Source organism: Rhinopithecus bieti, unplaced genomic scaffold, assembly GCF_001698545.2.
Source record: "Rhinopithecus bieti isolate Rb0 unplaced genomic scaffold, ASM169854v2 scaffold_52893, whole genome shotgun sequence".
In the NCBI taxonomy this organism is placed as follows: domain Eukaryota; kingdom Metazoa; phylum Chordata; class Mammalia; order Primates; family Cercopithecidae; genus Rhinopithecus; species Rhinopithecus bieti.
Genome location: NW_016820680.1, coordinates 1 through 14,123, shown reverse-complemented (window position 1 = coordinate 14,123; position 14,123 = coordinate 1). Strand labels below are relative to the sequence as shown.

Genomic DNA, 14,123 nt, shown 5'->3' with positions numbered 1-14,123 from the left:
CTGGTCTTGAACTCCTGACCTCAAGTGATCGGCCTGCCTTGGATCCCAAAGTGCCAGGCATGCCTGGCCCTAACACTTATTTAGTGTTTCTATTTCTGTCAATTCATATGACATATTTTTCTAGGAATTTGAACATTTATTAGTATGCCTTGTTATAAAGTTTTTCAGAATGTTTAATTCTTATATTTCTGTGCTATCTGTAGTTACATCTTTTAATTCCTATTATTGCTTAGCTGTGGCTTCTCTTTTTCTAGGCATTCTAGACAGGGAGGATATTTTCACTCCTAAGGGAGTGAAAATTAGCCTTGGGTGGGTCTTACTCTTTTAAAGTATAAAGCACAGATATGTATACAGTACATACTCTTTTAAAATATAAAACACAGATATGTATACAGTACATAAAGGGCGAACTAGTATATATGTGGAATCAAATTTTCATGGAGGTTAGTGGGGAGAGGCTATTAAGAAAAATAAAGCCTAAAACATTTCCAGGATGGGGAGATATAATGAAAAACAAAAAGGATAGGAAGCACTGTCCTTGTTTTCTGATCAATTCACTAGTGTATTGTGCTATGTAGCAAACCTTCAATAACCTTTAAAGCTTTTGTTATTACTCTCTATTGTATTTTTTTGTTTTCTATTTTAGTTATTTTTAATAACCCCTCTACTTTCACTTTCTGTGAGTTCATTTTGCTACTCTTTTTCCTCAATATTTTTCATTTGGATTATTTAGCTCTTTATTTTCCATCCCTCATTTGATGCAAAATAAACCGTAAAGCCTCAAATTTCCTCTAAGTTTCTCATTTCCACTGAATCTCATAAGTTTTCATATGTAATATTTTATATCAGTTGATTTTAATATTTTAATTTCGGTGTTGACTTCTACTTTGATATATTTCAATTTTAAACTTCCAATTTTATGTGGTTTTAAAAAATTCTTTTTGTTCATGATTTCCAACCTAAATTGTCATTATAGTCAGAGAACATGGTCTGTAAGGTTAGTATTTCTTTGAATTCTATTGAAATTCATTTCAATACATGATTTGGGGGAGGATTCTTTAGAAGACCATTAAAACCAAGTTTATTAATTGGTGTTGTTCAAATCTTCTAAATTTTTAGTAAGCATTGTGTCCTACGCGAACACGTGCGTGTTGAAATTTCCTCAAACGCCATAGTGGGTTTTACAATTTTTCCTTATAGTTTATGTTTTTTGTTTTATTTTATTGTTGTGCCAAGTTTAGAATTGTTACGGCTGTCTGGAAAATGCAGTTATTGGGAACTGATCCTGTTAAACCCTGGTCACGCTTCTCTTATGCTGAGACTCCCCCACTTCCTTTTGGTTTCCCAAGCATTCTGTCATATCTCTGTTATCTTTTCCCATCCTTACTATGTTAAACTTTTTTATGTCCTTACGTATTAGATGTGTCTTTTTAAAGTATATAGCTAGTTTTGTTTTTGTTGCTTTTTTTTTTTTTTGAGACATGGTCCTCACTCTGTTGCCTAGGCTGGAGTGCAGTGGTGTGGATCTTGGCTTACCCTGCAACCTCCGCCTCCTGCGTTCAAGACATTCTCCGTGCCCAGCCTCCTGGAGTACCTGGGACTACAGGTGCACACCAACACATCTGGTTAGTTTTGTATTTTTTTGGTAATAGACGGGGATTCACCATTGTTGGCCAGGCTGTCTTGAACTCCTGACCTCGAATGATCTACCTACCTTGGCCTCCCAAAGTGCTGGGATTACAGGCGTGATCCCACCGTGCCCGGCCAATTTTTTTTTTGAGTCAGAGTCTCACTCTGTTGCCCAAGCTAGAGTGTAGTAGGGCACTCATAGCTCACTATAACCTGAACTTCTAGGCTCAAGTGATCCTCCTGCCTCCCACAATCTGGTACTAGGACTCTAGGTGTGTGCCACCACACCCAGCTAATTTTGTTTTTTTTTTGTGATTTGTTTGTTTGTTTGTTTGAGAGAACAGGTTCTTGCTATGTTTTACAGACTGGCCTCAAGCAATCCTCCCACATCTGCCTCCCAGAGCTGTGGGATTACAGGCATGAGCTACGGTGCTGGATGGGATTTTTTCTTTTCTTTTCTTTTCTTTTCTTTAGCAGACAAATTCTGACTTTAAATGGCAAGTTAAGTACATTGTGGGTAGCACAAAACTGCACCAATCAGATCTCTGACTGTGGGGAGTATGACTGGGGGAAGGGAGTGTTTTGGAAATCCACTCTCTACCATCACAATGGGCCACCACATTCACAGAAAGACCACAACCCTCACAGAGGCCAGAGGCCAGCAGGGATATGAAGGCAGGCCCATGCGTAGGAAATCTCAGACTCCTCAGCTGGCTCAAGGTCTCCCCAGTTGCTTGGATAAACTTTCCTGGAACTGGTCTCCCCTCTGAAATTATTCTTTCCCCTTTTATTTTCAGAAAACTCCCCATATTGGTGATGGTCATTATTTTCTGTATCTAGCCACTCACCTTAATCAGCGTGTTGCCAGCTACTTTGCTCACCATCATTTCTTGAACTCCACTCTTCAGAGTTGTTTCCTTCTTTCTGAAATACATTCTTACTCCTTTCATCAAGGTTGTACAGGTTGTAAACTCACTCTTTGCATATCTGACAATACCTTCATTTTGTGCTCACACTTATTTATATTCCAGATAGATACAGAATTCTATTTTTGAGATACCCAAGGACATATCACTGGTGGCTGTGGCAACTTTATCATTGGTTTCACCGCCAGTCTTTCCTGGGTAATCTATGTTTTGAGTTTGGTGGCTTTCAAATTGTTTTCTTTGTTTATGATGTTCTGCATTTCAGATTTGATGTCTCTGCTCCTCAATGTTCTCTCTTCCATAAAAGAAAAGTTTTGCTTTAGCACTGTCAGAGGCAGTCAAACCAGAGGAATTCCATTGTGAGTGAGGGCCAGGAAAATGAGGTGGGGACTTGCTGGGCTGCATTCTCAGAAAGCTAGGCATTCCTAGCCTCTAGATGTTCACAGTTAAGGGAACAAATTAATAATGTTTACTAAACAGACCAAGACTTGGGAGTGTCCAGATATCCTGATATCTGGAGAACAAAGGCATTCCTAATTTTGCTTTAAAGATAATAATATTGATTCTTGTAAAATATAGTAATTAAGAAAATTAATCCTTTATCACAAATGTAATGTAATGGGGAGCCGAGCAAGAAGACATGAGGCAGATGAGAACAGAGGTAGCCTTTATTGGTCTCATGGGCGAGGTTCACCAGTCCCCTAGGAGGAGGGCTGAGGAAGTCTCATGTGGGGCAGGTATCAGGGGCCTTTTATAGGGCGTGGTAGGCGGGGTCTGTAGGTTTCGATCTCTGAGGAATGACGTGTCCAGGAGTTTGTGCAGAGTGGGGAGTTTTGGCGGGCTCAGGGTGCTTTTCGTGCACTGAAAAGTCCTAGCAGGAAGTCCCAGCAGGTAAACTCCTGACAAGGGGCCCGCCATGTCAGGTGGTACCACCATGTTGGGTCTAAGTCCCTGCCTAACATTCTGACCTCTTTCTAATAAGAAAAAGGGGCGACATGTTCATCTGGCTGCTTCCTGCTGGTATAGGTCATTGTGGGGTTCTTCGGAAGTTGGAACTCGGGTATAGGGGTGGAGGAGCATCTGACTGACAGTGACCTGGGAGACTTCCTTTATGTGGTCCTGGATGAAGTGGAGGACACAGGGAGCTATGAGTAGCAAGAAGCCAATGACTAGTAAGGGGCTTAGAAAGGGTAGGACCCAACCGGCTATAGATGACTGCCACCACCCAAATGAGGGCCCCAATCCGAAGTTCCTCTGGTGGAGTCCTTTCCGAATCTTTTCTAGAGTGAGGAGATTGGTTTCTACTAGTCCTGATTCATTGATGTAGCAGCAACATTCTTCATTGAGGAACATGCAGGTGCCACCCTTATCGGCTGTAAGGAGGTTGAGTGCCCGATGGTTCTGGGTTGCCACCTGGGTGACTGAGGTGATCTGCCATTGGAGGGAAGCCAAGGACTCCGCAAAAGCTTCGATTGCTACCTGTAATCGGGTTGAAAGGTCCTGAGAGGCCTGGACAGAATGAGTTAGGGCTCTGGTTCCTAGGCCAGAGGCTATGAGGGATGAGGCTAAAGAGACCCCGATCATCAATGGAAGGAATACTGCCCTTGCCTGGTGGGGGCGGGCAAAGGGCAGGAGGGAGGATAGCTCAGCCTCACTGTATAGGGTGAGGCTGGGGACTAGGGGGATGGGAACGCATAGGGTAGTGTTGGGAGCATGGAGGGTTTTGACAGGGTGGAATTGCACCAAAAATACCCACCTGGAGGGGCGGTTAGATTTGGAGGCGCAGATTTGATCTGGTTGCACCAGGAAGCATTGGGGGTGGAGTAGCAAAAGGGGAGTTGTTGTCTAAGTGGGTCTTGGAACAAGGGGACCTCTCCCAGGGTTTGGCCGGGAAGGAGAAAGGAGAGGGTTAGGTTAGAGGAGTTAAAAGGACTGGCTAAGGGTACCGCATCCAATGGGGGCTTATTCAAGGCTGCACACAGGAAACAACGAGAGATGTTGTGTACCCCGGCCATGTGTCCTACTTGAGCCCCTTCCCTGACTAAGGTTAGCCATGAAAAAGGGTTGTTGCTGTCCTGGGGCTTGATGCCTGGGTCGGCTATAGCTGAGATGGCTTTCTCCTGTTGTTTGATGTCAGAGGCCAGGCTGACAAGGCTGCTTACGACCCTGATGTAGGCCCTAAAGATCCTGAGTCAGGCCACAGGGTAAAGGTCATGGACCCCTTGGTAAAGGCGGGCCTCAACCCCCGACGCCCACCTCAAGTCCCAGGGGTTAGGGATGGTGAGGAAGAATGTAGACTTGTCATACTTGTCACTCATAGTCGCACAGAGGAAGTGGGCTGCTGCCAGAGGATTTCTTTGTCACCTGGAATGGTCTTGTGCATGTTGCAGTAGTGATAAGGGCAGCCTCCATTGGTCTCAACCCAAGTGGATCGACAGGCATTGTTCGTCTGATCATATATGAAACAAATGACTGGGTATGGAGGGGGCTACTTTTGGGGTATACTCTGGAAGGAGGATATGTTAAAGGTTACTTGGCTTTGGCACCCTTGAGGCTGGCAGTCTACTGTGGCTATGGTGAGGGAGCTCATGTGATCTCCCTGGGTCCAGGTCTCGGTAAGGTAGAACCTCCACTGGAATGAATTGGTGGGGGGAGTTTGGGCAGGAGTCTCACCTAGACTCAGGAGGACTAGGTGGCCGAGGAAGGTTAGGCAGAGGGTGGTTACCTGAGCGCGTGAGTTGTAACTTGGTAGGGTTAACAACCTGAGTGGTCCAATTGGAATCATGTTGGGTGGGCGCCTTTTTCAGCTGGGACAGGTGATACCAGGAGGAAAGACCAAGGAGCTTGGCAGTGGTGGGAGTGGTGAGGATTACGGTGTATGGTCCTTCCCACTGTGGAGATAAGGTTTGGGATTGCAGCTGCTTGACCAGGACCAGGTCTCCAGGTGCTACGACGGCGGGATTCTCGAGGGTTGGGGAAGCGGGTGTAGGGAGACACCGGTCCGCGTGTTTTCTCAGAAGCTCACGAAGGAGGGTTAAGTAAGGGAGGTAGGAGCCTAAGGGAGGGGAGAGGGCTGGCAGCTCCTGGAAGAGGAACGGGCATCCGTACAGCAGCTCAAAAGGGCTGAGCCCTGTGGGGGCCCGCGGAGCTGCCCTAAGATGAGTGAGAGCCAAGGGAAGGAGAGTCACCCATGAGAGGTGGGTTTCTAGAGTGAGTTTGGTTAGATGTAGTTTAAGGAGACCGTCTGTGCGTTCTACCTTTCCAGGTAACTGTGGATGGTAGGGAATGTGGAGCTTCCAGGTAATCTGGAGTGCGGCTGCCACCTGCTGGGTGAGTTTAGAAATGAAGGCCGGACCATTGTCCTATTGGATGGTTCAGGGGAGACCAAATCTGGGGATGATGTGCTCTAGGAGAGTGGTTGCTGCGACCTCTGCAGTTTCCCGGGTGGTGGGGAAAGCCTCCATCCATCCTGAGAAGGTGTCAACCAGGGTCAGCAGGTAGCAGAATTTTTTATGGCGGGGCATGTGGGTAAAATCAAGTTGCCAATCTTACCCTGGCTGGTGACCCCTTAGCTGATGAGTGGGCCCTGGGTGCCTGAGCCTACCTTGGGGGTTAGCGGCTGAACAGGTGGCACATTGCTGATGTACCTTCCTAATTTGGGCCTGCAGTGAGGGGAGGCGAAGGATGGGTTCCAGGAAGTTATACATAGCCTTAGGCCCTATGCGGAGAGAGCGGTGTATGTCGGTCAATACACGCACTGCCTGAGTCTGAGGGAGCGCTACTCGGCTGTCAATGAACACCCACCCATCCTCGCTCTGGGTAGCACTGGGATGGGCCGTCAGGGTTTGAAGCTCCTGGGGAGAGTAGTCAGGGGAATATGTGGGGGAAAGAAAGAGTAAAGGTGCTGGGGTAGGGGAGGAAGTGAGGGCGGTGGCCCGTGTGGTGGAGTCAGCTAGATTGTTACCCTGTGACATACGGTCCTTAGAATGCTGGTGGCTTTTACAGTGGATGATGGCTACCTCCTTGGGGGCCTGGAGAGCATCAAGCAGCCTCTTTATAAGTGGTCTATTGACTACTGGCATCCCTTTGGTGGTAAGAAACCCACAGTCTTGCCAGAGAAGGGAGTGGGTGTGTGCAATAAGGTAGGTGTATTTGGAGTCTGTGTAGATATTAACCCTTTGCCCTTCGGAGAGAAGTAAGGCATGAGGAAGGGCAGTGAGTTCAGCCTTCTGGGAGGTGGTGCCTAAAGGCAAAGGCCTGGTTTTGACCGTCTGGGTTGCTGTTACGCCAGCGTATGCCACCTGCCAGCGGCCATTGGGGGTTAAGATAGAACTCCCGTCCACGAACAGGGTACGATCTGGGTGTTCTAATGGCTGTTCTGAAAGACCGAGGTGGGCGGGCGGCAAGGTGGTGAGAACCTCCAGGCAGGAATGTGTGGGGGTGGAATCGCACCCTGGAGTGGGCAAGAGGGTAGCAGGGTTTAGAGGGGGTGAGGTGGTGAGGGTGATGTGAGGGTTTTCAATGAATAGCAGGTGGAACTGTTGAAGCTGGGACAGGGTGAGGTGGCTGAGACATTTGTGTGTGATGAGATCTGACAGTCGGTGAGAAGAGTAGACAGTAAGAGAATGTCCTAGGGTGAGCTTGAGGGCCTCCTTGGTAAGTTCTGTGGCAGCCGCCAGGGCTTGCAGACAAGGTTGCCAGCCCTGGACCGTGGGGTCTAACTGCTTGGAGAGATAGGCCACAGGCTGGTATGTGGATCCAACCGGCTGGGCTAGGAGGCCAGTAGCTACCTTTTGGCGCTCCTCAGTGAATAGATGAAAAGGCCGAAGGGGTTTCGGGAAAGAGAGAGCTGGGGCAGAAAGGAGACAGTCCTGAAGCTTCTTGAAAGAGTTGGCAACCAATGAGGGGTCGGACAGCGGTCCGGTGGGTGCTTCCTTGGCAGCCTGGTAAAGGGGCTTGGCTAGGACCCCAAAGTTGGGAATCCAATGCCTGAAATACCCTACCAGTTCCAGGAAGGACAAGATCTCTTCTGCATCCTGAGGAGGCTGAAGAGTTTCAATGAAGCTTATTCTATCCACCATGAGGCTTTTTGTAGTGGGTGTGAGGAGTATGCCTAGGTAGGTGACAGAAAGGGTGCAAAGCTGAGCCTTGGCCGGGGTAACCCGACAACCTTGGTCGCTAAGTAAATTTAAAAGTGTAGCAGTATCTGCAAGGGAGCTCTCCCAGGAGGGACTACATAGTAATAAGTCATCTACATATTACAATAGTGTGCTGCGGGTAAGGGGACAGAGGCTAACATTCTGTGCCTGTGCCTGTCCAAAAAAATGGGGGCTATCTCGGAACCCTTGAGGCAAAACAGTCCAAGTAAGCTGGGAAGAAATATGAGTGTCTGGATCTTCCCATGTAAAGGCAAACAGAAAGTGACAGTTAGGATGTAGGGGAATGGTGAAGAAGGCATCCTTTAGGTCAAGGACAGTAAAATGGGTGGTATCAGGGGGAATGCGTGAGAGAAGTGTATATGGGTTAGGAACAACTGGAAAGGTGGGGACTACTGCCTCGTTGATGAGGTGTAGATCCTGCACGAGGCGGTAGGCCCTGGAGCTTTTCCGTACAGGCAGGATAGGAGTATTGCATGGTGAGTTGGCAGGGACTAGAATGTGCTGCTGGAGCAGGCGCATGATGATGGGTTTTAGTCCCTGTCGGTGCTCAAGGGAGACAGGGAACTGGGGTCTAGAGGGAAACTTGGAGGGGTCCTTCAGCCGGATGCGGACTGGAGTATGGTGCTGGGCAATGATCTAGGTGGAGGTGTCCCACACCTTAGGGTTAATGGGGACCGGAAATGGGAGTGGGGTGTCAGCCTGGTGGGGTTTATCAGGCGAGAGGAGGGGAAAGAAGAACGCGCGGTGCGGGGAGGGATTGGGCTGGAAGTGAACTGAGGCCCCTAGCTTGGAGAGGAGGTCTCGTCTTAACAAGGGGACTGGGCACGAAGGAATGATAAGAAATGAGTGCAAGAAGAGGGAGCCATCCAGGCGGCAAAACAGAGGAGGAGTCTGATGGTAGGTGGAGGGAGTGCCATCAATTCCCATGAACGTGACAGTGGAGGGATGGCTGGGGCCACTGAAGGAAGGCAAAACAGAGTAGGTAGCCCCCATGTCCATAAGGAAGGATATGGACTCACCCGCTACCTGGAGCATAACTCTGGGCTCGGCGAGAGTAAGAGGGGTTCCCGAGTCTGGGCCTCTTCAATGTTCATCAGTGTCGAGGAGCTGGAAGATGCCTCCAGTACCTGGAGGAGGGTCATCACATGGAGGCGTAGTGACTGTCTTCAGGTTGGGGCAGTCTGACTTCCAATGGCCTATATGCCTTCAGCTCAGACAGGGGCGAGTTGGCTCCTTAGGGTTGGGGCACTGCTTGGCCCAGTGGCCTTTGTTGCTGCACTTGAAGCAGGCACCAGGTGGCGCTTGGGGAGTACCTCCTCTCTGAGAGCTCCTGGAGCCAGCAGGCCTCAGGGCTGCTACCAAGGCCTGGGTTTGGAGTTGTACCTTCTGTTTTAGCCTGGCCTGTGGCTGGGCCTCAGCTGCTTCCTCCCTGGAGTTGTAGACCTTGAAAGCCAGTTTGACTAAATCCTGGATGGGAGTTTGAGGGCCGTCCTTCACCTTTTTAAATTTTTTCCGGATATCCGGAGCCGACTGAGAAATAAAGTACGTAGCCAAGACGGTTCCTCCTGCAGGGGAGACAGGGTCAAGGTGGGTGTACTGAATGAGTGCCTCAGTCGGTTAAGAAAAACGGCCGGATTCTCATCTGAGCCTTGGACTACCTCCTTTAATTTATCAAAGTTGACTGACTTATTGGAGGCTGCCTGCATGCCAGCAAGAAGGCACTGGACCATCACGTCTCGGTGGTGGCGGCCTGCCTGCCCAACCTAGTAGTCCCAGTCGGGCTCAGCTGACGGCACTGCCTCCGTGCCGACTGGCATGGTGGGGTCAGTTAAATGAACCTGGTCAGCATGCTGCCTGGCTGCCGCTGGGATACGCTCCCCTTTCTCAGGGGACAGGGTTGAGGTCATAACGACATGGAGATCATGCCAGGTGAGGTCATATGCCTGGCATAATCTGAACTCTTTTATATACAGAGTGGGGTTGGCTGAGAAAGAGCCTACACGCTCTTCAATCTTACACAGGTCTGCCCACAAAAACGGCACATGGACCCGGACCACTCCTTCGGCGCCTGCCACTTCCCGCAAGGGGCACAGGAGGTGGGTCCTGGACCGGGTATGGGCTGAGACAGGTGAGGAGGAGGAGGTAGGAGAGACAGGGTCTGTCAGGTTTGGTGGGGACACAGGAGGAGTGGAGGGAAGGGGTGGCGCCGACAAGGATGGAGACACCAACGGGTCAGAGTAAGTGGGAGTTTGAGCGGGGGACCGAAGCGGGGCTCAGAGAAAGAGGAGGAATCGTCCTTCTCCTTGCTTGAGGGAGTAGATTTCACAAGCAAGACCTAGGCCAACGAACATCGGGCACAGAGGTCTGGGTGGGAGCGCAAGTCCCAAAAGGCCTGAAGGTAGGGTACTTCGGACCATTTGCCTAGTCTCTTGCAGAAGTTGTTCAGATCTATGAGGATGTTAAAGTCTAGAGTGCCTTCTGCAGGCCACTGAGACTAATTATCTAATTCATACTGCAGCCACGCCATTGTGCAGAAGAAAATAAGCTGCTTTCGTTTTAGGTCTTGGCTGAGACCTAAAGTCTGGAAATTAGCCAAGAGGCACCGCAGAGGGGATTTTGGGTCTGGTTTGGACTGGGCAGCCCCCATGATCCTGAGGTGGGCAGTCCGGAGGCAATGGGAACCTCCTCCCACTGCCACAAGGAGTGCAGGGTATGGCGGCTTCCGGGGAGGTCGGATGTCTCCTAGTCCCTGGTGCCCAGGTCACAAGTGAGGGAGGGGGGAAGCCCTGACATGGCCGTGTTTTCAGGCAGGGACTCCTGGAGCCTGCAGGACGGGGGAAAACTTACCCAGCAGTGATGGAACTGAGTCTTGGATTTGGAGAAACGACTCCGGGCTCGGAGAGGAGGTCCTGGCTCCGGAGAAGACAGCCTGCCCAGACTGACAGGGGTCCGGGGAGGGGTCTCCTTCCGGTTTCGGCACCAATGTAATGTAATGGGGAGCCGAGCAAGAGGACATGAGGCAGATGAGAACAGAGGTAGCCTTTATTGGGCTCTCCGGGGAGGTTCACCGGTCCCCTAGGAGGAGGGCCCAGGAAGTCGAGGGCAGGGCAGATATCAGGGGCCTTTTATAGGGCGAGTTAGGCGGGGTCTGTAGGTTTCAGTTTCCTGAGTTAGGTTTGGATCTCTGAGGAATGAGGTGTCCAGGAGTTTGCGCAGAGTGGGGAGTTTTGGCGGGCTTAGGGTGCTTTTCACGCTGAAAAGTCCTAGCAGGAAATCCCAGCGGGTAAAGTCCCCACAAGGGGCCCGCCATGTCAGGTGGTACTGCCATGTTGGGTCTAGGTCCCTGCCTAACATTACTCCTTCGCAGAGCACATCTCCCCATCTACACAAGCATTGTACCTAGGATGGGGGCTTTACTCCTGTTACTTTTGGGAACGTCCCACTCTATGGAGTAGCTGTACTGTAACCACTTTACTTTCTTAATAAACTTGCTTTTGCTTTGCACTGCAGACTCGCCCTGAATTCTTTCTTGCGTGAGATCCAAGAACCCTCTCTTGGGGTTTGGATGGGGACCCCTTTCTGGTAATAGGACCATCTCTAAGATTTTGATAGATATTCTGAACCCAAATTCCCCCTCCTCAGACTTATGTTTGTTCTTGAGGATTTCATCTTTGCAACAGACCCTCCAAAGCCTATCTCCCCGCACCCACTCACCCCTACCACGTCAGAACACCCACTGAGTGACGGAATTAATGAATGAGGGAGCAGGGACTCCGGGTGGTTTCCCTTTCAGAACTTCAAGAATTCTCCCTTCTCCAAACGAAGCTGCTTTGCACCCTGGGCTCAAGCAAGGTAACCCATGCACACTTGCCTGCAACAGCACCAAGAAGTGTAATTACCTGAGACTGTACCCCACCTACCCTCACTCCCCACTGCAGGGGAAACCCCAGGTCCTCCAAATCCCAGCGCTGTCTCCACCTACCCACGGTCATTCCGTCCAAACCATGTCCTTCTGCCCTGGCCCCCTCCCACCCTCCAGGGGCAGTTAAGTCCCTCGACATCTCTATGTTCTAAGGGTCGCGGAGCCCCCCTTCCTGGCAAAGTGCTGAGCGGTCACAGCTGGGGCCAGGGAAGCGGAGGCGTCGGGGCACTCCCGGAGGAGCTGGGCTACTTGGGCGCTGGGGAGGTGCCGCTAGCGGGGCCTCCAGGTCGCGCGGGAAGGGAGGGCCGGGAGGCCACGGGGGTCCTCGGCGAACGGGGAGCCACAGGCACTGGGCGCGTCGCCGCGGCCCCCCGGCCCAGGAGCGAGAGGTCGGGGAGCCTAGAGCCAGAGGGCGCCAGCGAGAGCTGGAGCCGCCTTCAAAGGACGCCCTCGCCCTCCCGCAGGCGCCGGCGCTGGCCCAGTCCGAGCCAGCAGAGGGTTCCACGAGCTGACCGGGGAAGGGCTGGGTCGCCAGCTGATCAGAGCTTTCTCCGGTTCGGTTCTCTGGCTGCGGCCCCTCGCCGCGCGGGCGCCACCCAGACAAGCCCTGCCCGGCAAGGCGTGTGCAGCCAGGAAGGCGGGTCCTGGTGTCCTGTCCTCAGGGCTCTGGCGCCAAGTTCAGAGCCGCGAGCTGGGCCCTTGGCGGTGGCGGCCGCGTCGGCATCTCCCTCCCTGCGCGCCGCCTGACAGCCTGGGAGAGAAGCGCCCTCAGGTGGGCCAAGACCTGGAGCAAGCGGGAGCGGTCAGCGGGGTCCATCTCATTTCCACTGCCTTTCCTCACGGTAGCGCTCTTGAGTCCTGACTTTGACTGTGGGGTCCTTCCCTTCCTTCTGTCGCCAGCTTCCTCCCGCATTCTCCCAGGTCCTCACTGAGTCCCATTCCTGTTCCTGTCCCCTGTCTTTCTGCCTCTTGTCTCCTTGTCCCATCCCGTTTCTTTCTCCTCTCATCTCTCCCTTTTTCTTGTGTCTGCTTTATTGGCTATTTCCCTGTCTTGTCTCTTTTCCCTCTCTCTCTCCTCTCACTCCCTTTTTCACTATTCCTATCCTCCGCTCATTTTTTGCAAGCAAGAATTCTCCCTTCCATTTATTTTTTCACCTAGGGAGACATGTTGGGCTGCGGTTCTCTTCATCCACCCATCCCTCTGTTCATGACATATTGCTCCATTATCTTCGTGGGCTGGCTGCTAGGGTAAGAACCATGCATCAGACCCAGATCCTTTCTCCAATAGATTATATCCAAAGATCTGGACATGTAACCTGTTCAGTGCCTTTTCCAGGGTAAAATACATAGATGATCAAATTATAAATCTCTGACTTTTCAGAGTTACCTGAAAGAAAACATCTGGTTTTAGAGTCACAGCTTGATTGCATTCTTTCCTTGACCTTTTGCCTTTCACTAATAGGCACAGACATTGCAGGAGTAAGCTAAGCCTTGCAGAAGCATTTAAGGGACACCCACACCTTCTGTGCAATGCCAGGTGCAGGGTAGGGAGGGGACAGGATACAGAGCTGGGTTGTGGCAAGACAGTGGGAGGCCAGGGCTTTGAACCTGAAACATTTGAGGGAGCCTGGAAATAAGAAAATAACAGTAAATTTCTAAAATATGTAGTTGCCAATGCCACTGATGTACGGAAATGAAGTTACCTAATTACTCCTGAGAGAGACATTAGATATTTTATAACAATAATTCTAGGCCGGGCGCGGTGGCTCACGCCTGTAATCCCAGCACTTTGGGAGGCCGAGGCGGGTGGATCACGAGGTCAGGAGATAGAGACCATCCTCACTAACACGGTGAAACCCCGTCTCTACTAAAAAACAAAAAAATTAGCCAGGCGTGGTGGCGGGTGCCTGTTGTCCCAGCTACTCGGGAGGCTGAGGCAGGAGAATGGTGTGAACCTGGAAGGTGGAGCTTGCAGTGAGTGGAGATAGTGTCACGGCACTCCAGCCTGGGCGACAGAGCGAGACTCCATCTCAAAAAAACAAAACAATAATTCTGGCATTTGAAATTAATGTTTTTGTGTACATTAGGTAGGAGGACCAAGATAAAAATAATACATTAATGTTAAAAATTGTCTTAGCTGCATACTAAATGAAGAACTCTAGAAAAGCAAGTCAGAGTCATTTATGAGGGATAAAATAGAAGAATTATATATGAAGGCATTTTTTTTGCTGCTTCTTGTTAAAAAATGTAATCTTGTCAGATGTGATTTCATTTTAATGAGTTTTATGATATATGTGTCTGTATATTCAAAGACAAACTCTACATATATTTGTGTGTATATGTGTATATATATATCATTAATAACCAGCTAAAGCTTGAAGTTGGCATTCTTAGAAATAATTTAACCTGATGCTATAGTTTGTTGTGATCGTTGAGCTAATTTAACTTTTCAGTTGATGCAGAAAAGGAAATATGGTCATAGAGAAA

The 14,123-nt window shown here is 50.1% G+C and overlaps 1 protein-coding gene across 1 annotated transcript; it reads right to left on the bottom strand.

Annotated features, from left to right (window-relative positions):
* Positions 1-3,227: 3,227 nt before the first annotated feature.
* LOC108520446 (endogenous retrovirus group FC1 Env polyprotein-like) lies at positions 3,228-10,652 on the bottom strand. The gene is made up of 4 exons (XM_017859824.1): positions 10,562-10,652; positions 8,734-9,279; positions 5,281-5,446; positions 3,228-4,034 (listed from the first exon to the last, which is right to left on the bottom strand). Exons 3-4 carry the CDS (start codon positions 5,338-5,340, stop codon positions 3,555-3,557), a joined length of 540 nt encoding a protein of 179 aa, XP_017715313.1. The 5' UTR covers positions 5,341-5,446; positions 8,734-9,279; positions 10,562-10,652; the 3' UTR covers positions 3,228-3,554.
* Between the last annotated feature and the right edge of the window lie 3,471 nt (positions 10,653-14,123).